Source organism: Perca fluviatilis, chromosome 23 (assembly GCF_010015445.1).
Source record: "Perca fluviatilis chromosome 23, GENO_Pfluv_1.0, whole genome shotgun sequence".
Taxonomy (NCBI): Eukaryota; Metazoa; Chordata; class Actinopteri; order Perciformes; family Percidae; genus Perca; species Perca fluviatilis.
The window spans coordinates 21,777,751-21,801,818 of NC_053134.1; the positions used below are offsets into that span (position 1 = coordinate 21,777,751).

The 24,068-nt window shown below is 41.0% G+C and overlaps 1 protein-coding gene across 4 annotated transcripts in view; it reads left to right on the plus strand.

The window, feature by feature from the left end:
* LOC120553088 (NXPE family member 3-like) overlaps nt 1-23,922 on the plus strand; it is a 34,766-nt gene extending 10,844 nt beyond the window's left edge. The window contains exons 1-8 of one of the 4 annotated variants that reach the window (XM_039791167.1): nt 9,466-9,806; nt 10,117-10,248; nt 17,423-17,576; nt 18,093-18,551; nt 19,239-19,534; nt 21,820-21,890; nt 22,768-22,971; nt 23,048-23,921. In XM_039791167.1, the coding sequence (XP_039647101.1) occupies nt 17,463-17,576; nt 18,093-18,551; nt 19,239-19,534; nt 21,820-21,890; nt 22,768-22,971; nt 23,048-23,601 (1,698 nt within the window). In that variant the 5' untranslated portion in view covers nt 9,466-9,806; nt 10,117-10,248; nt 17,423-17,462 and the 3' untranslated portion in view covers nt 23,602-23,921. The other 3 variants (XM_039791168.1, XM_039791166.1, XM_039791169.1) reach the window with 3 other exon arrangements.
* The last annotated feature ends 146 nt before the right edge of the window (nt 23,923-24,068 follow it).

Here is a 24,068-nt window from a genome sequence, read left to right on the forward strand (position 1 = left end):
CTTTGGTGCGACTCGCAATTTTGACCAATCACCGCAACTTTTCTGCAACTTTGACCAATCATCGCGGTCTCCTGCAAAGCGTTGTCATACGTCAGCAAACTCACTTCCTTGTTTTGTTCAGAAGATGCAGCAGCATGCGCAGCAGACATGTGTGCTGCCGACGTCTCACATTTACCTACAAAAATAACAGCAAAGGACCGTGAAAAATAGTATCCAGATGTTCTTTACGAAAGTGGGGGTAAACTGTTTTGTAAGACGTGCAACGTTTTAGACTTTAACAATTTAAAAGTCGCTGCCGTTTCAATCCTGGCTGTCGGCTTTGCAGCGGGTGGGGCTACTGCTCCGTTCCCTCCGTGACTGACGCTTGCACAAACAAACAAACAAACAAACACGGTGGATGCAGGAGAAAAAGGAGATGAGACAACACGATGACCTAAATTGAGGTCAGTACTTTATCAAACTGTATGAATGTGAGTCCCAGGCCAGGTTAGGAAATTAACTAACAATGTAAAGATCAACAAGCCATAGATATTTTCAAATTTGATTCATTCAATAAAGTATTATTTTTTTGGTCTTAAATCCACCAGCCATTTTCATATTATACCAACATTTGCAGCATCCTGAGCCTTTTTGGTAAGGTTACTAGGAAAACTCAGCCCAGGATAGTTTTATTCTCCCCAAAACATGTTTCCTTTTTATTTTTAAAGAACTATACAAAAAAAAAAAAAACGCTACTTTTTTGCAACTTTCACTGTCTCCCGCAACTTCATTGCAACAAACATACAAAATACATCGCAACTTTTATCGCAACTTTTTACAAAAGCTCCCGCGAAATCAGGCATTGTGGACCGCAACAATCTCAAAAAAAGCCCGCGAAATCCTGGAGGGACTGCCTATTTCTCTGAAGTAACAAAATATGTCACACAGCTTTCACAACTGTGACATTTAAACTCTGCTGCGCTAAAATATGCCCAGCAGTGTTTACAGGCTTATTTCTGACTTTTCCCATCTGGCTACACCTCTCAAGGCAAACAACATTCTGAGGCTGAGTCAGACAACAAATACCTGCTGTGTTGTTGAAGCCTGCTACAGTGCCAAGTACTCACTTTTCCTCATGCCTGTTTAACAGCATGGGATAGAAAACTGCTTATTTGAAACTTACCACCTCCTTTTGAATTTTTTGCCACGAGTTGCATTGGAATTTTGACATTTGTGGTTCCCAGAGGATGACTCCTACTGACTTTGTTAACTCTGACTCTGTCATGTCTTGATGGTAACGCAGGATTTGCGAAAGTCTTTTTGTGACAGTTAAGGTTAGTCATAGACCTCGAATGGTTAAGGTTAGTATTGGTTGTCGGAAAGTGTTTGTCGCAAGAGGTTTTGCAAATCTAGGGTTACCATTTGGACACCATCCTTACTCTTGCGTCAGCAGGAGGTTAACTTTTTTAGTGAAATGTCTTGAATACTAATGGATGGTTTGCCATGGAACAGATATTCGTGGTGCCCAGACAATTAATCTCTTTTTATGACTTTTGATCCCCTAAAAGTTCATATAGTGCCACCAGCAGGTTAAACTTTTCTCACCCGTCAGTGTCCAACATAACATTTTATCCCCACTGGCCCCCAGGCCAGTAGATCAGTTACTGGCCTTTGTATATTTTTCCTGGCCCGTGGGGAAAAACACTTTTCTAAATTGTTAATTTACTAATCGAATATACATTGTAATGATTCATCCAAACACCAAAAAAACAAACTATTCTGCTATAAATGAGTTCAGTCAATTTAGTTGGATTTGCACTCTAATAGTTCAGTTTTAACTTATGTAGAAAGGCCAGAGTGAGGCTGTAGTTTCACTGTGTCAAGGCCATGCTGCCTTCGCTCAGTCTTTGTAAACTAACGTCAATGATTGTCATCATGAATAAATAGTGTATTTTGGTTTAAAAAAAAACAACAACAGCAATCATTGATAACTTTTGTGATATGGTTGTCAATTTGTCATTGTTCTTAAATTATGCAACATAGCTAATTTGCCACATTGTTTTGAAGAGAAGACATGCTTATAACAGACTGATCTCATGAAGTGGCGTATGTATAACACGCCAATTCGTTTGCCATTTTGCCGTGTTGTCAAGACGCATAATCGCTTTTTAGCGTGTTTATCAACGCAATTGACCTACATTACGAGTGTATTGTCGCCATAGCAAGTAGTATAAAGGGACGTAGGTCCGCGTAAGGCAGTTGGTTGGGGTGGCGGATGGGTAAAACGCAGGACTTTCACCCGGGAGAGCCGGGATTGTGTCCTTTGTGTGGCGATTTTCAGTCTTTTTTTTTTTTTTTTTTAAAAGCCTTCCCCAATGTTTCTTTCCTAAACCCAAGGATCGTTATTTTCCGTGTATTGTTGTGTTACCAAAGCCTTTCCCTGTGTTCTTTTCTTTAACCTAACCTTTTTTTTTTTTTTACATGCGTGACGTTCTCACAATAGTACGTCACGTTCTCGCTATAACGCGCAGCGTAGCGACGCCACGTGGTGGGTATGTTTCCATCTGCTGTATACAGCGTAGACATACACGCGGATAGCTGAAAATGCGTACAAATAACACGCTGTTTGGCTTTAGGAAAGTGGCGTGTATGTTTACGCAAAGTCATGATGCCATGTTACTTATAAGGCAAATATCAGATAGCCTATTTAAAGTAAATTTATTTTATTAATATATTTAAACACCCATCTGGTAATAAGTGTGTTTCCTCTTCGTGTTTATATTGTAGTAACTGGGGAAGCTTACTTTGCAGGTAGCTAACGTTGGCTAGTAATTATTAGTTCACCCTGCGGCCCCTCAGCCTGACTCCCAGCCTCTAGGAGACTACTTCATCGGGAGGAGAGCAAACAGCAGCTGGAACTGGGGTCAAGTTGCGGCTGGCTGTCCAGTGGAGGGACTGCGACGTACACAAATATTACTAGCTAGCTCCCGGCGAAGGAGGAGAGCGGGCAGCAGCTCCGGTCTGGCTGGGTTTGAGTTGCTGAAGGCCGCCAGTGAAGGTCCAAAGCATGTCTAGACTCTTTGTGGCGGGTGACAGCCATCATTTGTTGGTTAGTGAACTCCATTTCTAATGAACGTTAGTGCTTCACTTAAAGAAGCTTTAAGTGATGTGACACGTTTTTTGGGCTACATTTTTTTTGTCACATACAGCAAACCTCTCCTCCCTATGCGCGAGCTGCCTGTCCCCTGAACACAGTTAAAAAAAAAAGTATCTATGTTTGCTAGACAGCCCAGGGTCCACAAACGCCAACAAAAACAAACTGGCCAACCTGCACCATGTAATGGAAAATTTTAACAAGAACACTGTTGTATTGAAAAAGGTTACTAAGAGCAAACGGAAATATTTGTTATATTTAATCACGTCAGCATCTGTGTAACGGACGTGTTCTGTGGTTTGACCTAAGGTCATGAAGACCGCATGTCCAGGCTGTAAGAGTAGGATGGCTGTGAGACATTATCACACCCAGACACGAGCGCGCTTAGACGATTCCTGTTTTTTAAAGGTTCAACTTATGACCATGTGGGTGCTTTCTCTTGGAGTGTTCCTCTTTTTGTGTATAAAGGATGCTAACTTTCTGCTTGTTTTTTGAAGAGCTCTTTCTCTGCACTGTGCAGCAGTGCGGTGAAACCAGCTGTCCACTCTCAAGCAATAATACTTATGAGTCTTCCACATTGCACTCTGTTTTGTGAAAGTTGTGTTTTTGGCGAAAGTAATAAAGCAAAACAAAGACAGTTTGATTTTCCTCATCTTTTGTTATTGAAGACCTCTTTACTCACTCTGCTACATAGAAACTTCCACCACAACCACCAAACATAAGTGTTCCAGCCAGTAACCGACAAGAAGGAGCTGGTCGAGCCATCACTACAGCAGCATTACTCGAGTTTCCACAGGATGCGTAACTGCTGCGGAGCGGCTCGTGCGTGTCTGCTGCGTGCTCCGCACCCGTCAATACCCACTAGGTCCGGATTGGATGCGGCACGGCTGCGGCCATGACTGACTCTGACTGAATTCACGTAGAATAGAACCACAAAACCAACAACAGTTAGTTTCCATCCGGGTAGAGGGGAAACAACTCTGTGCTGTGTTTTCAAGGTGTAGTGCAGGGAAATATGATCCGCCCGTGAGCACAGCGTATTTTATTTTGAAAATTAACCAATGTTATATTTTGCTTCTGTGCTCGACTTCCTGTCCCGCAAATCTGCTGTGTGCTGAATTGCTGCGGAGCTCTCCGGCATCAGGCAAAAATAGAAGCTCTGCGTATCTGCTCGGAGGGCTGCGGACCGTCAGAGCTGTGCCGAGTCAGAATGCAGCCGCTATGCAGCCAGTGGAAATACACACCCTGACTTTAATGGAAACCTAATGACTCCGCCGCCCGTACGCAGCCATTACGCATCGAAAGTGGAGATCCGGGGTTAGCCAGTAGGCTACTTCCACAATGCGCGCGTTCATGACTCAACCAACTCCTCCTTGTCGGTTATTGGCTGGAACATTGTTTGTTATCAGGGCTCTAGGGTGCGACTAAGATTTTTCCTAGGTCACACTGGTGCACCTAACGTACTCCGCAACCGCTGCCCCTCAACGAACGAAGCAATGTCGTTTATATCGATATGGTTTAATGTTGCGTTACATGACCCATTCCTTCTGTAAAGCCGTGCCTGTGTTTGGATCTCTCCTCCGCGCAGCCCCGCCCCATTCACTCCCACCCTGCAACATGGAGAGACACATCGCGGCGTCCAAACTACTTACATTTGTCTACAGTTTTAATTGTTAACACAGCTGTATATTGTTAAGTATGAGAGGGAAACCTGTATTGGTACCAGCGTTTCCGCTGGTAACTCTCCGTTATTGCGGCCGCCACGGCGAAAAACACATTAGAAGTTATTAAATGCAACCAACTTCAGTTCGTTGAGTAATAGCGTGTAAGACGTAGCCTGCTGGATCATAGTTCATAAAAAGACGTGTGTAATGGACCCATTCATAATGAGTCAGCCGTCACGCTGTAGCATACGCTTCAGTCCATCGCACTCCCCCTCTCTTAATGTCTCCCTATGTCTAATTATTATTATTTTTTTTAAGATTTCGGCCTTTATTTTGATGGGAAAGCTGAAGACATGAAAGGGGAGGAAGAGGAGGGAATGACTTCTAGGAAAGGGCCGCAGGTCAGAGACGAACCTCTGTATTTACCAACTGAGCTATCCCGGGCGTCCTCTTTCTCTTAATCAGTCCGTTATTGTTGTTGAAAACAAGTGAAGGAGCTTTCTCAGATGGATGGATGGATGGATGGATGGATGGATGGATGGATAGATATCTATCTATCTATCTATCTATCCTAGGCTATTTATTTCAGATAACTTTCATGTACATGTGTTGCAGCTGTATATTTTAAAACTGGTAAAGGAAACCCTGTCTTTGCATTTTATTTTAATCACAATCTGTTTTAATAAAAGAGCTTGTGAAAAGTGGCTTTGACTTAAAACTGAACATTTAGCCCACTTTGTAAAAAAAAAAAAAAAAAAAAAGAGCTATATATCGTGTATCGCCGTTCAGCGCTAATGGCAATGCGAGGAAAAATTTGGGTGCACCTAAATTTTGTGGCGGTGCACCTAAATAAAGAAGTTAGGTGCACCAGTGCAACCAAGGCAAAAAGTTAGTCTGGATCCCTGGTTATGGTTCATTGTGCAGGTTGGCGCGGTTTGTTTTTGTTGGCGTTTTTTTTACAGTGTGTTCAGGGGACAGTCAGCTAGCAGATAGTGAGGAGATGTTTGCTGTATGTGACAAAAAATTTTGTAGCCTAAAAAACGCGTCACATCACTTAGAGCACCTTTAATGTTAGCATCACATTACAAATAACTGACTGTGATTGTCGCAAACTATTTCACTGCCCCGAACAGGCCAGCGACTGGCCAATCAACTTGCCCAACAAAGTGTTTTACTGGCACCGGGCCATCAGGCCATTGCTTATGTCGTACCCTTCCCGTAGATATACCTCTTCACCTGCTTAATGGATTGGCACCAAGTTTTGATATTCATGGTCCCCAGATGTATCCTAATGGCTTTGATGATCCCTGGATCTTTGAGTAAAATATCTTAACTATTGGAGTCTCTCTGGCTAGTCCACACAGCACGGAGCCACGGTGCCGCTGCAAAATAGCCTCGGGAAGGAACTTGTTTTGGTGGAACATGTGTATACGCTCAAAGGTTGTTTTAGTCGTGCAACAGAAAACTCAGATTGGACAGACAGTCTAGCTAGCTGTCTGGATTTACCCTGCAGAGATCTGAGGAGCAGTTAACCGTAGTCCTCAGAAATCCCCCGGAGTTTAGAACGCCAACACAAAGAAAGCGAAAAGTAACTGACATCCGGCCGAAAAGAGTGAAATCAGGCACTTCCATATTGTTAAATGACCCGGGACCCCCTGGCTACACCTTTTACATAGAAGTGTTTAACGGTGTGGATAGACGACTTTCTTCTGCTGGAAACCGATGAAAACGAATGTGAGGTGAGATAACTAGGTAAGATGACTCAAATAAATTGACTCAGATAGTATATAAGCATATATATATATATATATATATATATATATATATATATATATATATATATATATATATTAGGTTTAATATATTATACAGTATGTTTGAGTGTATGTAGTTAAGTGGTTGGGTATGCGTGTACTGTATGTGTATGTTTAGGTGCGTATGTTCAGCATATGTGCATGTTTATGTAAATACTGTATATATACATAATATATTGTATATATGCTTTTTGTTTTATTTTACCTATTTGTGAACTAATTTACAATTTTGTTGTGCTTTTCTTTTATTTTGATATGTCTAAAATGCATTTCTTCATTCATTAGTAATTTTAGTAGTAGTGTATATTGCACCAATTGGCCACCATGTTTATGTTTGCATCATAGTCTGGCTGATTGAATCTGATTGATCTGGCCTTGGTGAAGGCCTAGTTGTGGAAGTCCAGAAAATAGGCTGGCAAGCAGGGCTGCAAGACATGAGGGAAATATCTAATTGATTATAGTGTGATTTTGGCGAGGATCTGTTCCAAACAATCTGTCGGATAGGATTTGTAGGATTGTGACGTCTCTGCAGCACCCAGAGGTGGGTAGAGTAGCCAAAAATTGTACTACTAAAAAGTAGTCATCCAAATAATTACTTGAGTAAGTGCTTGGTGAAAAAAACTACTCAAGTACTGAGTAACTGTTGAGTGTAGTGTCTGATTTATTTTTTTAACACAAGCATTCAATCAGACAGACAAAAATACAAAATAATCATCTTTAAGCAAATTATAGTTCATCCAATCAATTAAATAAATTAAAATAAATTAATTACAAAATAGCTTAAATTAAAATAATCCAGGTAAATTAAAGTACTTAAAAAATAAAATCAATAATAAATAATAAATAAAAAAGAAATAAGCACAAGTAACACAAACCAAAAAAAATGTTTAACAGGCTCTGCAGGCAGAACTAGAACAAGGTAATGTAGCTGCTGTTTCACACTTTTACTATATATATATATATATATATATATATATATATATATATATATATATATATATATATATATATATATAACATGCTTTCAATATGAGGCCAGGGGTGTACCTCCTCGTCTATGTCTGCTTTGCTTTGCCAGCGATATTACGAATCCCACTATGGCCACGCCAAGACCCGCACTTCAATAGCATTTATTGGCCAGGCGTCCATGAGAACGCAAGGTAACGTAACCCCATTTTTTCATGTCCTATCCCCTGACCAACCGGCTATCCTAACCCTAACCACTCGAGGTGAAATGCCTAACCCCAACCAATCAAGCTGCTTCGTAGGGCGGGTCTTGGCGTGGCCATAGTGGGATTCGTAACTTTGCGTCCCGCTGCCGAGATTGAGTATGGTCACGTGACGAGACTGCACAACTGCGTTTGATTGGTGAAACACAGTCACGTGGTAGAGCCTTTAGCGGAAGTCTCTCTCTCTGTCAAAATAAAACATTCAAATGAGGCGGACGCGGGGGGGATAAAAACGATGCGTAGAATACCAAAGAGTTAAAAAGAAAAGTAACGAGCTCATTGTAGCCTAATGTAGCGGAGTAAGAGTACAGTTTCTTCTTCACAAATCTACTCAAGTAAAAGTAATAAGTATAGTGATTTAAAACTACTCCTAGAAGTATAATTTTTTCAAAAACTTACTCAAGTAAATGTAACTCGCTACTACCCACCTCTGGCAGCACCACAATACTTCATTCAGAATGGTTCGACACATATATTTTGCCTTTAACAAATATTGCGCCAGGGGGACAAGGGAAAATAAAATAGTAGGCCAACACGGACTGAAAGGAATAAAACGTCCGCACTTAATGGAATGGAAGGGGGATGTAATTTAATGTCTGCTACTGTCTACAACCACATCGCGCAATCTAAAGTTATTTTGTGAATGAAATAGACATATTACATACCTGAGGGCCATTTTGGGGTATGGTTTGAATCCTTTACAATCCAGTAATTGTCTCCATCTGTTGAAAGCCCGACCCAGTGTGACTCGGATTTCGCCTGTCGTCTGTCCCTTTCCCTTTTAGCTTTTAGTTGTTCTTTGTTTAATTTCCTTCTTCCTGTGATGGCCTTGCCCCAGTATCAGCCATAACTACAGCAGATAACTTCTAAAATAAAATAAAAATACAATTAGGCCTACATAAAGAAATCTCCTGCTTCCTTTTACCTGGCCGGATACTTAAACACAGGCTTTTCCAGTGTTATGCCGAAATCTGTGACCCGTCAGATTGTTACTGTATCACGTCTACCTAATACATCAGTTATCATCCTTTTTGTCATGATTGTATTAGAGAAAAGAAAAAAATCACTTAATCCGATGTTTAAAGTAAACAAAATAGCCTTGCCAGGCTACTTACTGGAGTTCCACAACTACACTACGCAAGTATCCTGACGTCGTCACACTCAGATTTTAGTCAGACTATGAGTCTGATTGTAACAGAAAAAAAAAAATGCCTCTGCACTCAGTTGGATAGACCTACAACCAATCAGAGCAACGGAGTATGTGACGAAGGATGGCAAAAACATATTTCCAATCGACAAATGCCTTGATTGCGGTTCTCTGTTCCTCTTTTAAAATGAATGTGCTCTCGATATCTTCTATAACAGATTCTATTATCTCCAGCGGCAGCCATCTTTGTTGTAAACAAATTCATGCTGACGTGGTTGATCATGTTACTCTTGATCATCTGTCCATCATCGTATAAAGCCCGCCCTGACAATTTGATTGCTCCAAACAGCTCTGGTTCGAGCATCGTTGCTCCACAACGGATCAAGTCCAGACCGAACTTCCCGACCTCAAATGTTGTGGGCGGAGCTAAGTTCGGCTGGCATCCAGGCTACTACACAAATACAAATTCAGCTATATTATTTGTGTCCCCTTTTAATAAAATTGCTCTTGAGCTATTCCTGGAGTTTATTACTGGACTTGGACTCGAGTCCAACTCACACGGCTATTCTCTGGACTCGTGACTCGACTTGGGCTGAATCTCATTTCTCTGTCTTACCCCTTCCCCTTAGTTTTTTACGTTCATGTGAGAGTAAGGGCTATCCCAATTCTCGTTTTGATCGAGAGTAGGGCTAAGGGGAAGGGCTAGATACCCCTTAAAACCAAGCAAAGACGCAAGCTTACTTGAAAGCAAGGGGTATCCAGAATACATTGCGCAACCTGCAACAATGGCTGCCAGATCGACCACAGAGAGCCATAAATGTAAGTATTTCCGGCTTCAAGAATTGATTTAAAAATTACGACTGTCTTGTTTTGTGCTCTACACAGTCCTGTACATATATATTTGCGACCATGTTCTTAATTGAAACATTTTTAAAAATCGCTAGTTTGCTATGCTAACGCTAACATTACATTGCAGTCCCGTATTTCTCTGCCTTGAATGGACTCCATGCATGTCTACAGTTTTAACTAAACTCCATTAGCGGCAAATTTCGTTTGATATCAGTGCATAACACTACTTGCTTTGGAGACATCGATACGTGCTTAACATATACCGTCCCGTATCACACAGGGACCCCGGAGGAACATATACCATCCTGTATCACACAGGGACGCCTGAGGAAACCCAGCAGCTGATCCACTTTCGGGCCGAAAACGAGCAGAAGTTTCTTAAATCAAAATATGCTGCAAAGCAACTATGGGAGTGAGTCATGCGTTCACGTTGTAGCCATTCATTATTGTATTGGTACTGTGTTATTGTAATCATTTGTAATTCATTCCTGTTCATGCACCTGCACATTGTTGCTAGTTATGATACAGGACACTAATGAAGGAAATGGGGTTGGAGAGAGAGGTTACTGGCCAACAGGCATCAGACTCTGGTCTGGAATTTCAGAGTAGCTGTAGCTGCACCACCACCACCACCAAAGTGAACATAAAAGAACTATAAAATATATACATGCATATGAAACTGTTGTCAAAACCCACGCAATCAACATACACACCACTTGCAGACGGCATCTTGGAACATTGTGATCAATACTGTATGGTGGCGTAACCGCAACCAAGTGGTGTCTCATTTCATAGGGGTATGTTTTCACCCCTAGCCCTTACCACTCTGTTTTGAGGGACAGGGGCTAGTCTGAGAGGATGAACCAAGAGTCTTGGAGAATCACTTGCTTATTAACCCTGTAACAAGCTGACAGCGATGGGGAGGGGGTAAAATGAACAGCCCTTCTGACTATCAGTCCATCTGACCTCTGACCTCCAAATCTGTGACTGAAATGGGCCCATGCTGAAAAGCTGATTGATTCAGAAACTGCAACACTACTGAGAAGTAGTTAAATTAGTACTGCTACTGCCCAACACTGCTTGCAGTTCAAGTTAGATTTAGCGCTGTGACGGCGTCGACACAGGTTGCTAAAGTAGGCTACTTTTAAATTTGCCAGTGACAAATGCCAGTTAAACCGTTTAGCATGAAATAAAATCGGTTTAGCCTCATTCACCGGACCGGTAAAACCGGAAATCAAAGCAACTCTAACTGTTGTCCTGTTTTAGCTGTAAATGTGGTTCTTCGCTTCTTCTGCTCCATCCAGAAGTATGACCCTACTCATGTTTTACATGAGGAGTACCAACTTCTGCCCTCTGGGAGGTGCTTTAGGGTGCCAAGTTGCAGGAAAAACCAGTACAAGCGCTCCTTTATTTTTTCCCTTTATTTATAAAACTGCTCAACCAACCAAAATGGAGCACAAGGAGGTGTTTAATACCCCAGTAAATTTTACAGACAATAAAGTTTTATCTTGTCATGCTGCAGGGCTGTCCGTGGCCACTACTTTTACATTTATTACTTGGAAGTCAAGCAAACGGAACATTTACCGCAACCCAGCAAGGTAAGACACACGATACGCTTAAACAAATCTATTAAAAGTTTAATTACATCAAAAAAAACAAATGTCACTAACTTCTAATATTTATGGTATATGTAATGTGTGTACTTTTGAGGTAGTTGTATTTTACTTTGAACACATCCATTTTATGCTACTTCCTACTTCTACTCCACTACATTTCAGAGGGAAATATTGTCTTTTGTACTCTACATTACATTTACTCGACTGTAATTACCGGATACTTTGTCGATTAGATTTACATACAGTTAAAAAGATATGATCGGTTTATAAAACCATGCATTGAAAACTTGATGTAAGTCAGGTATTGGCATCAAAATATACTTAATGTACAAAACTGAAAAAGTACTCATTATGCTGAAGGCCCATTTAAGAACAATATATTATTGTGATATATTTTCCCTCACAGTATCTGTTCTTCTAAACTGCACTTCCATCTGTTTGTTTGTTCCTGGCATATTGCTGTACTATTTGGATATTTCAATGTAAACACACATTGATTGATTGGGATGTAATGGGATTTACAAACAAATGATCCATTAGTCCTTTAGATCAGAACCTAAACCTGTAAGACCTCAGTATACCTGACAGTGATTAGACTGTAAGCACGGGGCAAACCAATCTAAGTGTTCCACACTAAATAGGCACATTTTAGGTTAAAACCCATGCCCTTCTTTTGTCTATGGACAAAATGGTGTCACCCATGTATTTATTGGACACTCCCCTCACCTCTCTGCCAGTTTGAGAATGTGATTTGCTTGAAACCACATGACCATCTATCTATCCCATCTATGTGTGCCCCATTGGCTGGTATGTGAGTGGATCTATATGATTGGTTGTCTTTTACATTTTCAAATGTTTTGTGTTTTCTGATGATCCAGGGGGGTATTGCACAAAAGTAGAATTTGCAAATCCAGGATAACCGATAAAGTGAGGCTTGACCTAGTCTAATCAGTGTATATCTTCCCGTGCCTCTGAATTCCCTTGAATTCAGAGGCACACAGTTAGGCTATTTGCACAAATGAACAGTTGTACTCTGCCTTTGAAGTGAGCAGAAGACAATGTTATGCAGGAAATATACAATAAAGCTCAATTACATCCCACTCTACAATGCTAGAATATGATGCATACATATCCCTCTCTCTCTCGCTCACTCTGTCTCTCTCACTCTGTCTCTCCCTCTCTTTCACTCTCTCTCCCTCTCTCTCACTCTGGCTCTCCTCTCTCTCGCATTGTCTAAAATATAAATTACCTAAGTAACATATTAACTTCCACTGCTCGCTTTTCAGGCCAAGTGTACAACAGTTCGTTTGTGGAAATAATTAACCTAACTCCTTGAATGGTTTCATTTAAGAGCAGTCTGCTTCAGCCACGCTTTTTCTTACTGTTTCCTTCTTACATATTAAATACTTTGCTTTCTCGTTTATATGGACATAGAAAATACACTGAAGAAATCTGACTTTGAAATCTAGAAACTATAAAGATAATTAAGTGATGAATGTAATGCACACTGTAATCAATCAGTTATTTCCCCCCAGCAAAATATAAGGTCAAAAACCATTGAGGTGTCCTCTCCCGGTTTCCTGAGCATACAGTAGCCTACACTATATAGTTACTGGTCCAGTCAACTAGAACATAATTTGGGAGGATCAATCAGGATAGGTTTTTATAATTGTACAATCCTCCCAAATTATAGTCCCAGTTCACTGGACAGAACACACAATGTGTGCTAAGAATGCTAAATAAAATGCACATGGGTGCATTACAAGAGTAATATACATGATCCTTTGTTAAAGAATAGAAAAGAAATAAATCATCTAAAATAATTAAAGGTGTATTGGTCTCTGACCAATCTGCTGCTGTTAGAACCACTAACACATGTATAGCACTTTATATATTATCCTTCATCACTGACTATATTTAAAACACATTTGCAACTGCATCAGCCTTTTCTAATCATCTCAACAACTGCCATAATATATTCATCAAACTTCTAACAACAATATGAACAGCAGTTTTCATACAGAAAATAACCGTAGCAATGACTGTCACATGAATAATTATAAAACTAATGGTCACAACTTCTAATATATATATAATAACAGTGATTTACTGAACAGCAATATGCAACTGTTGTATTTTAATGCAGACTCATATAAAACAGGTTAAACCACTGCTGAGTGAACAGAAAAGGCTCCAGGATTAATAAATCAAGGTCAATGTCAAGGTAAACTTTATTATCCACAAGTAGGAAATTCATGTGGTCACCATTACACGCTCCAACGTTATACAGCCTACTACATTACATTAAAAAACATAAATACAAAACAGACAAGACAATAGAAGCATTAAGAAAACATGACAAGCATGTATTTTAGAGTTAGATGTTGATGTATATAGTACAGTATACCCGTAATTTAAAAATGCCTAAGAGTTTTTAAGTCTATTGTTGTGCAATCTAATTGCTGTAGGCACAAAAGACTTGCTGTACCTTGTAGTCCTAATTTTCCTTTGCAGGAGTCTGCCACTTGACCTGTTGCTTCTTAAAAAAATCTGAAGAGGATGGGTTGAATCAATTAGAATTTGTTCTGTCTTTTTTAAACTGAGGTCATTGTACAGTTGAGCTACAGGTACCTGATCAACTCCAATGATCTTACTCGCTGTTTTAACTATTCGTTGCAGTTTCTTTTGGTCCTTGATATACATGTTACCAAAGGCACAGATAAGGCCAAAAGATAGGACACTCTGCAAGAGAGCTTTGTAAAACATCTGAAGAATACAGCTATCTATTCTAAAATTATTAAGTTTTCCTTAGAAAAAACATCCTCTTCTGTAACTTTTTGCACTTGTTTTGTGCGCATTCATTAAATGTCAATGTATTATCTATTTCAACACCCAAATATGTATATGTTGTAACCCGCTCTACCACTACACCATTTATATTTGAGGAAGGAACTATAATTCCCTTTTTATTGAAATCTATGGTCATCTCCTTTGTTTTTTTTTCTCTCAAAACCCTCTAGGGATGCAGTATTAGACCTTAAAAAACCCACTAATGCTGTGTCATCAGCATATTTAAAATAAGTGTGGTCTGAGGAGGTTGCTTGGCAGTAATTGGTGTATAAGGTGTATAGAATAGGGGACAGGACGCACCCTTGTGGTGCCCCTGTATTTACGACTTTTAACAATGAGACACATGAGTTGAATTTGACTTGTTGACTACGGTTCGTTAAAAAGTTAAAAATCCTCCGAAGTAATCTTGGATTAACACCCAGCGGTACCAGTTTTTTTTACCATCAGGTGTGGTTGGATTGTATTGAAGGCACTGCTGAAATCTATGAACACAATCTTGACAAGACTCTTTGCCTGTTCAAGGTGCTCGTATATATTGTTTGTCAGAGTCAGCAGTGCATCTTCTACGCCTCTATCTGCATGATACACAAATTGGTTTGGGTCTAAAGATGGTGTGACCTCACATAAAAGCTGTTTCAGGATTATTTTTTCAAAACATTTCATTACTGTGGAGGTTAGGGCAACAGGGCACAGGTCATTAAGTTCCCTAGGTTTATTATTTTTGGGTACGGGCACGATCAAAGATTTTTTTCCATACACAAGGAACTACACCAGTGTCTACTGACAGCTGGAACAGCCTTTGAAAGGGCTGGGCCAACTTATCTGCACACATCCTTAATGTCCTGCTACTAATACCATCAGGCCCACTAGCTTTCCGGGGATTCACATGTCTGAAGTAGGACTTGACATCATCTATAGAAATGTCAAAGTCCCCACATTTCATGCTACTGATTTCTTTATAAACCAATTCCTGTAAGCACTATAGCAGCTATAAAATCATGGGTATCAAATCTACAATAAAAGTCATTCAAATCATTGGCCATAACAAGTTCGTTTTCAACTGTCATGAGATGTCTCTTGGTTTGTATCCTGTAATGGCCTGAACCCCCTGCCATGCTCTCCTAGCATCATTTCTAAAAAAATTCTCAAGTTTACGTTTATATGCCGCTTTACAGTCCCTGGTCATACTTTTTATGTTTTTCTGCACAGTCCTTTTCTCTTCTCTATTTCCTCCCAATTGAAATAGTCGCTTTTTTTGATTAAGAAGATGTTTTAGTTCTGGGGTTACCCAGGGCTTGTTATTGGGAAACAGCTTAACAATCTTTTTGGGAATGATTGTGTCCTCGCAGAATGTTATGTACCCCGAGATAGCAAGCGCTGCGTCGTTAATGTTTTCAGTCCCATCGGTCACTACGTTTCAGTCCGTGCTTTCTAGACAGTCTTGCAGTGCCTCGGAGGCGGCAGCATTCCAGCACTTAACTTCCACCTTTCTGGCTTTCTCACGCCGCAGCCTGGACACGTAGGCAGGCATCAACTTGATCATATTGTGATCTGAGTTCCCTAAACCGGGCAGTGCTTTAGAATGGAAGGCATCCTGTATATTTCCATAGCACTGGTCAAGACAGGCTGTGTCACGGGTGGGACAGGTGACATATTGCTGATATGTGGGTAAGTGCTCCTTTAAGCTACATGAGTTGAAGTCTCCATCACAAAGTTAGCTGAATCTGGAGCCTCTGACTCTGCCTGAGATACAAGTTCATGAATTGTAGAAGCAGCAGCTTGTGTATCAGCAGAGGGTGCGATATATACAACAAAAAGTCTAATTTGGTGTATTTCTCTGGGCAGGTGATAGGGCCTTAAACTGAGCGCTAATAATTCAATATCCTTTGTGCATAATTGATGTTTCATTGTAATATGATCGGGGTAGCAGTACTTATTATTAATGTATACACACACACCTCCACCCTTGCTTTTTCCGGAGTTTTGGTTGCGGTCCATCCTCACCAGCGTAAAACCCTCCAGGTCAGCTGCAGAATCAGGATCCGCCCCTGTAAGCCAACTCTCTGTCAGGCAGATAAGGCAAGATTGCTGGTAGTCCGAAAGGTACTGAGTGCAGGCCCGCAACTCGTCCACTTTGTTCCGTAGGCTTTGGACATTACCAAGCATGACAGATGGAAGAGATTGTCTATAAGGTTGCTTTTTAATCCGCTCCCGGATTCCTCCTTTCCTCCCGCGTTTCCTTATTTTGGCGTTATTGCTTCTGACACATTTGGGTGGTAACAACGACGTGTCTTTGAAGCAAAGACGGGTTGGAGGGAGTCCGATATTTAACAGAAAGTCCCGGGTGTAGGTGATCCGGGCCGTCTGGCCGGTGTGTATCTTGGTGTTGTGGCCAGCAGCATGTTGGATAAGGTCGGCCAACAAAGTGATCAGGATCAAAAGGAAAATTACTTGGTTCAGCCCCATGGTAAAGGCCAAAACGTTATTAGTTTATGGCTTAATTAATCCACGGTATTACAGCGTATAAAAACACACATTAAAAACAAACAAACAAATGCACGACAGGAGACGTGCATGGACCGTGTCGCCGCTCGCGCATGCGCCAATCAAGATTGGCTGTTAGCCTGGTCAGGAGCAGACTAGCTGCACAAAATAAATCTCCATGGTAACTTAGGTGCCTCTGCTTTTGTGCAACCAAGTCAAGGCTAAATTCATCCAGGATAACTGGACTAGCTTATTCCCTTATCCTGGTTATATGCAACACCCCTGTGATGAAGCCTACAACTTGTTGGGCTAACAATACATTATTCTGTAAGTGTTGCTCGAGTTTTAACTTTAAGACTTTTTCCTTTTCTAAGTGCACCTTGGAAGTAGGTGAAGATTGTGCTGGATATACTGCGTCTGTACTGAAAGTGAAAACAGCCTCTGAGAGGCTATCTTTGGTTGTGGCCTTGGTCGATGGTTGATCAATCAAAGGAATTACCTGGGTTGACCGGATTTAGTTTAGCCCTAATGATTGAAAGCTGGACATGTCACACTATTTATATAAAGATCATTTCACAATTGAGTTCAAGTTTTAGCATCTAATATTAGTTGTTTGTGGGTTTTATTTTAATCCAGTATCAGAGGAAGCGGTCATAGTGCTATGCTGCAGCCATAGATGAAGACCACCATGGATACCAGAGCTTGTATCAGAAGGGAGTACTTTGCCATCTTCTTCTTTCTGGCTGCGGCTGTCTCCATCATTGTGTTACATAACATGGAAGTTCTGGAGGTGAGAACTTGGTTTTGGTGGGACTGTTTATAGGGTGGACCCTGTTTGAAATGTTTAATATTTAATTTCCCCCTCAAACATCAGACCCCTCGGCTCCTTAGATTGAATTGTGGTCACCACTACGTGTTTTCTTGTGTTTGTTTTGGTAGTTATGGTGTTTGGTGTGGCTTCATCCTCTGCTTCACGTTGACCTGCCACTCCTTTCACAAACTTGTCCATGCTTTGCTAGCAATGCAACAGAACCATGCATTACCAAAAAAGACCAAAAAAAACTACTGGTTCCTATTTGTTTTTACTGAAGACATAAATCTTAATAAATGGGTCACAAATGTATAAAAGCCAAGAGACGCCCCAAACAGCTGGCTACTGAAGCAATGACTATGAGGTTAAATGGCTTTTACTTGGATTCTCTCATCAGTGGAGTTTTGTACTCCAGCAGAGCTGCCGTCAGTGTATGAATGTGTGTACATGAGAGGCAAATTTGATGGATGCATCTTTGTCACCATCTCTTTCTAGACCACCTTCCAGATTCAGCATAAAGTGAACTCCACCACCATCATTGTCCCGAGAGTTTCCACTGTGCCTGACGTGCATCGGGGCTTCTGCACCTTCCAGCCACTGTCTCCCAAGGACGCTCTGGAGGAACGCCTCCTACTGGACTCCATTGCTTGGCCTAAAACTCCAGTATTGCCAGCTCCTCTTTCCCTGGAGAAGACCAGTGATCCAGCTCACAGCTCTTTCACCATTCTCCCAGTTAGGGGAGGAGGACAATGGCACGTAGGGGATCAGCTGGAGGTTAGGATCAATATGTCTGATTTCCAGGGCCGTCCCAAGAAGTCTGGAGGGGACTTCTTACTCGCCCGACTGCACAACCAGAAGCTTGGTGCAGGTGTGGTTGGGCATGTGGTGGATCATCTGAATGGCAGCTACTCTGCTGTATTCTCTTTACCCTGGGAAGGAGATGCGCAGGTTGAGGTAATGCTAAAAACTATCATTTTAAATGTGGTTATATTGTAGACATATTTAATATTTATTCTTTATTTTATCTTTAACTATGGACTGTAAAAATAATGGACGCAGTATCGGTGGCATCACCCATTGGTTTATGAACTGCCATTTTAAAGTCAGGAATTTTTGGTTGTTGCCATTTGGTATTTCACAGCCAGAAGTGACCATATTTGGACAAAAGGGCGGAGCTGGGGAGGGTTAACTGTTGAACACAATTCACTAATGTCAGCTATATAAATTAGCTGGATACATGGTTAAATGTAATTGGCTCACCAGTGTATCGCCATGTGTACTTCATCCATAGCAATCCCACCAATCGGTCCCAAAACGTCCCAGTTAGAGAGGAAATGTTGTAAACATATTCTGTGTAAAACTTTACAATCATTCATTCAAAGAACCAAGCAGGCCTGCCTTTTTGAGAAGTTTCTTCAAAACTTGACATTTTCAGCGTCTAGCTGGAAGTTTGTTGTTTCCCACTCGCCTATTAACTTTCACTTCTAGCACGGCACATATGCAGTTTGTAATAACTATGGCAGTTTTCCACTTAAAATTCTTAGACCTTTTGGAAATAGTGGGACTTTTCATTTCAGACAAAAGCATTTCCAGCCACCAACAGTACATTTTTAGTAAAACTCTGGTTCTCTATTCAATCAGGTGACGCTGGTTCACTCTAGTGAAGCTGTCACAGTGCTGAACAGGCTGACCAGCGAACAGCCTGACAGGATTTACTTTAAGAGCCTCTTCCGCTCAGCCTCATTCTCTGAAACTACAATCTGTAACGTCTGCCTACGTCCAACAAAGCAGCCGCTGTGCAACTACACTGACCTCCGTACAGGCGAGCCTTGGTTCTGCTACAAGCCAAAGAAGCTGAGCTGTGATGCCAGGATCAACCACGCAATGGGAAAATACAAACAAAACCTCAGGGCCATCGAGAAGAAGCTCTTTCAAAGGTGAGGGAGCTGAGACACAGGACTGACATTGAAGTTGTGATTACCAGCAGTTAAGATTAAATCTAAGGACAAATCAAACTAATCAGTCTGAATCATACTAGTTGACTTTCATTAAGAACATTGGCTAGTATTATTCAGTGTAATTCAGTTATTAATTTATGGTTTATTGTCAATGTATACGTCTTATTTGAGATTTGTCTTTTGAGAAACATTAAGTTGGCTAAAGCCTTAGCAAACAGTGGTTATTTACATCCAGTAGATGTGGAGCAACAAAGTATTCCTTTGGAGTTGTGTTAATGGCTACCAAGTACAATATTCATTCACCCTTTCATGGTACGTGTACACTGCCAAGCATCATTTCCACGCTGCCCATTCATTGTCTACGTGAGCAGCCGCGCAATGCATTCTGGTAACATTGCTTTAGAGGCTTCTTTATGCAAAATCAGGGACGTCCAGCTCGACTCGCCGCCTCTCAAAAACTCACGGAAATCTTTTAAGTTGACCTTTCAGCAACTGCATAGCTTATTTCTCGCATAAGATTTTTTCAGAAACACATTTCGGTGAACTGTGTTTGTAAAATAAGAAAAAACATTCCAAATGAGCCACCATGTTGGTCTGTTTTTGTCCGGGTGTAGCAAGCCAGGTGCAGCCATCTGGGTTGTAGGAGGGTGGAGCCTGATTTCTTAGCTTGTCAGTGATCATTGAAGAGAATGTTAACTAGTGAAAAAGCCCATTAAGCTTCCAATGCTGGAAAGCGGGGCGATCCCTGCCATGAAAAAAACACCACAGTGGACACATTCCATTAGTGCTCCACAACTCTTTAGGGGGCATATCTGCCTCTTTAGCTTCTAAATGCTCCGCTGTGTTCACCTGCTAGTTGCTTACTTTGTCTGTCTGCTGTTTGGTGGTAGATAGTGCACAATAGTTAAATCAGAGTAGTGTTAATTTCGTCAGACGAGACGAGACTAAATATGTTCGCCAACAACCTTTTTTTCCATGACTAAGACGAGACGATGACGAGACTGCGCCAATGTCCAAAAACGCTGACTAAGACTAAATTAGCATGCATTATTGTTGACGAAAAAAGACGAGACTAAAATGTTTTGCATAAAATAAAAACTACGATAAAATCTCTCTTCATTTTCGTCTACAATCGTCTACTTTTTCATCATGAGATAGAATATTCAGCTGTTACTGAGACCCGGCACCGACAGGTGCCCTAACGACCGTTATCTACCGGACCGAATAGCCTGCGCCTCTCTCTGATGCTCCTAATCGGACGTTAGAGTCAATCGAAACATCGCTGCACGGGGCGCTAGTTAACACTACACTTGGCAGCAGGTAACGTTAGCCTACCGTTAGCTAGCAGTTGGATTTAACACAGTTAAAATGCTGACAGCTAAACGGTGTAAAGGTTTGTCTCTATTTCCAACACAAGACGTACAACAGTCTGCAGCTGCCGTTGTCTGAAAAACAACATGTTGCGTTCACTTGAAATACGCCTCGCCAGTTTCGTGCTGCATTTATTTTATTGTAAAATATCCTTTTTGTCGTTTACTGGTGAAAAAAGGAAGAGGCTCAATATTTATATAACTTTATAGCATTTATTTATTTTTATAACTATTTTACTGAAATGGTTATCAGAAATAATTTATTTAAAAAAAGACTAAAATGTTTTGACTAAAACTTGACTAAAATGGCGAGACTTTTAGTCGACTAAAACTTGACTAAGATACCTTGAGTTCTCTTTTGACTAAAACTAGACTAAAATGACGAGACTTTTAGTCGACTAAAACTTGACTAACAAAATTTTTTGGCACAAGACTAAGACTAAATTAAAAAATAGGTGACAAAATTAACACTAAATCAGAGCTTATTTGATAAAAACAGCTACCTGCTGCTTCTAGCGGGGAGACTCGACCAAAACCGTCAAGTTGCCGGCCGTAAAACTAAAACGATGAGATGAAAGATGCTACAGCACTCTATAAAGCTGAGAGGAACTGCAAAGTCAGGTGATCATTATCAGTGGATTCCTCACTGCAAGTGACACATTGCACAAAAATATTAATAAGTGCAGCTTTAACTCACAAAATGTATTTTTCTAGAGATTTTTCTGTAATGATAGATTAACTTAAATGCTGTTTTTTTCACATTGTAGTGCTTGATTTTTTTAATTTGACCTTCATAACATGATTTCAAATGTTTGTCTTCCTTTCTTGTCTGTATGTTGTTAATGTTATAGTGTGTGTATAAGAGATATATTATTATTGTGTGCTCTTCTTCAGTGGTGTCAACTTGAAAGTCTACCTACAGGCTTCAGGACCAGCCAATGTCACCGTGTTGCCAAAAAAGAAAGGTACAGTTTTACTACTGCCATTACTAAAGAATGTGCTATAGACAATGAAAGTAAAACGTGGAAAAAGTGTAGCCTACCATTTTTCCTGTAGAGGATTCTTTTCGACTAATCCAGTTAATTTTTTTCCGACAGATCTCTAAAAGTAATTCTCCACAAATAATCATGCAAAAGCACCACTTTAAATCTTGTGGTTAGCCTAGCAGATATGTGCTCATAAGTTTTTGGAAACAAAGTCATTCAACATGAAAAAGCATTAAAAAATGACTAATGAATCTAAGGAAACGGTGTGTGTCCATTGTCAGCATCATTTCAAAGCTTCCCATTCATTTCTATGGGAGCAGCCGTGCAATGCATTCTGGTAGAGTTGCGGGGACTTTGGAGAAGCGGGGTGTAGAGTTGCCAGCTCCTCATTTGCATTAAGTTGAATCCAGCCAACTTTATGCAAATGAGGAGCGCCTCTCAAAAGCTGTCGGAAGTTTTTTAAACTGACCTTTGTCGATCTGAAATGAAGACTCAAAATGTTTTCAGAAACACTCAGGTGAACTATTTCCGTAAAATAAAAGATCATATTCTGTTTAGAAATATAGGAGCAGACAGCCCACGTGGCGCGTTCGTCCAATCAGCTGCAACCATCGCGGTTGTAGAGGGATGTAGACTGTTTCCTTTGCAGTCAGTGGTCATTGAAAGAAACTGGTGGAGAGCCTACTAGGGTGTAATGTTGGATAGCTGGATGATCCCATCCGTATATGGACACGTATTGTAAGACAAGATCGACTGATAAGTCTCTCAGCAATAAGGATAGTCAATAAATGCTACTTTCTACCTTGGATTTGTCGATAACAAAAAAACCTACCCTTACCCTTTAACATCCTCTCAGGCCAATCAGAGGTGAAGAGCAGCAGTGTGAAGTCTGGACCCTCTGGTTATTACTACCAGGGTGTGTGGCGAGCACTAGGTGGCACCACAGTTCGCCAATTTAACAACTCCACTATCAGTCAGTGTCTGAAAGGCAAGGAGGTCCACATGTATGGAGACTCCACCATCAGGCAGTGGTTTGAATACCTCAACGCAGCACTGCCAGGTAACTGATTCACAGGGATTTCTGGCTGATTTTGTTGACACTGAAGCTGAATCTGTTCCCTCTGTAATACTTTTAGATCTTAAAGAGTTTAACCTGCACAGCCTGAAGCAAGTTGGACCTTTCATGGCATTGGACTATGCAAACAACATCTTGGTGACGTTCCGCTGCCACGGTCCTCCTATCCGTTTTCCCAAAGTCCCAACCAGCGAGCTTCGCTACATTGCCAATGAAATTGATGGCTTAACCGGAGGCACCAATACTGTCGTAGTTTTCGGCATCTGGTCTCATTTCAGCACTTTTCCCATGGAGATCTACATCCGGCGACTGCAGACCATCCGCAGGGCGGTGGTGCGGCTGCTGGACAGGGCTCCAGGCACGGTGGTCATCATCCGGACCGCCAACCCCAAAGCCTTGATGCTTTATGAGACAATAACCAACAGCGACTGGTACTCGCTGCAGCGTGATAAGGTGCTCAGAGCAGTGTTCAAAGGACTGAAAGTTCATCTGATCGATGCCTGGGAGATGGTTCTTGCCCACCACCTGCCACACAGCCTCCACCCACAACCTCCCATTATTAAGACTATGATGGACCTTCTCTTGTCCTACATATGCCCTAAAAACAGTGGCTAGATGCGTGTTTGTTGCAGTTCCAAGCCATATTAGGGTTGGGTATTACAAATAACCACTGCTGAATGATCACAATTAACACAAACTGTACAACCTCATTACTTGCCCCATGTGTTGGGATTGTCAAGCAGCATTTCAGGAAATGCAGAAAACACTGTATATCTTGGGTTTTTTTTTTGTCCAAAAACAAAGATGTAAAAATACCAATTTGTGGTAATGGGCTGGACTATTTCTTTGCTGGGCAAAATGACTTCCTGAAGTCTCCGCTGGTTGCCTGGATTATTTAAAGGGGTGATAGAATGATTATATAGGGTATTTTACACTGTTCCTTAAGGTCTCCTAATAGGGTATGTAACATTGGTTGGGCTGAAAATTGCCCGAATGCTATTTTATTAGGCCCTTAACTACCCTGTGAATATGGCTCTATTTGGAGCAAGTGCTTTTCTTCCAAATATGGTATGCTCATGAAT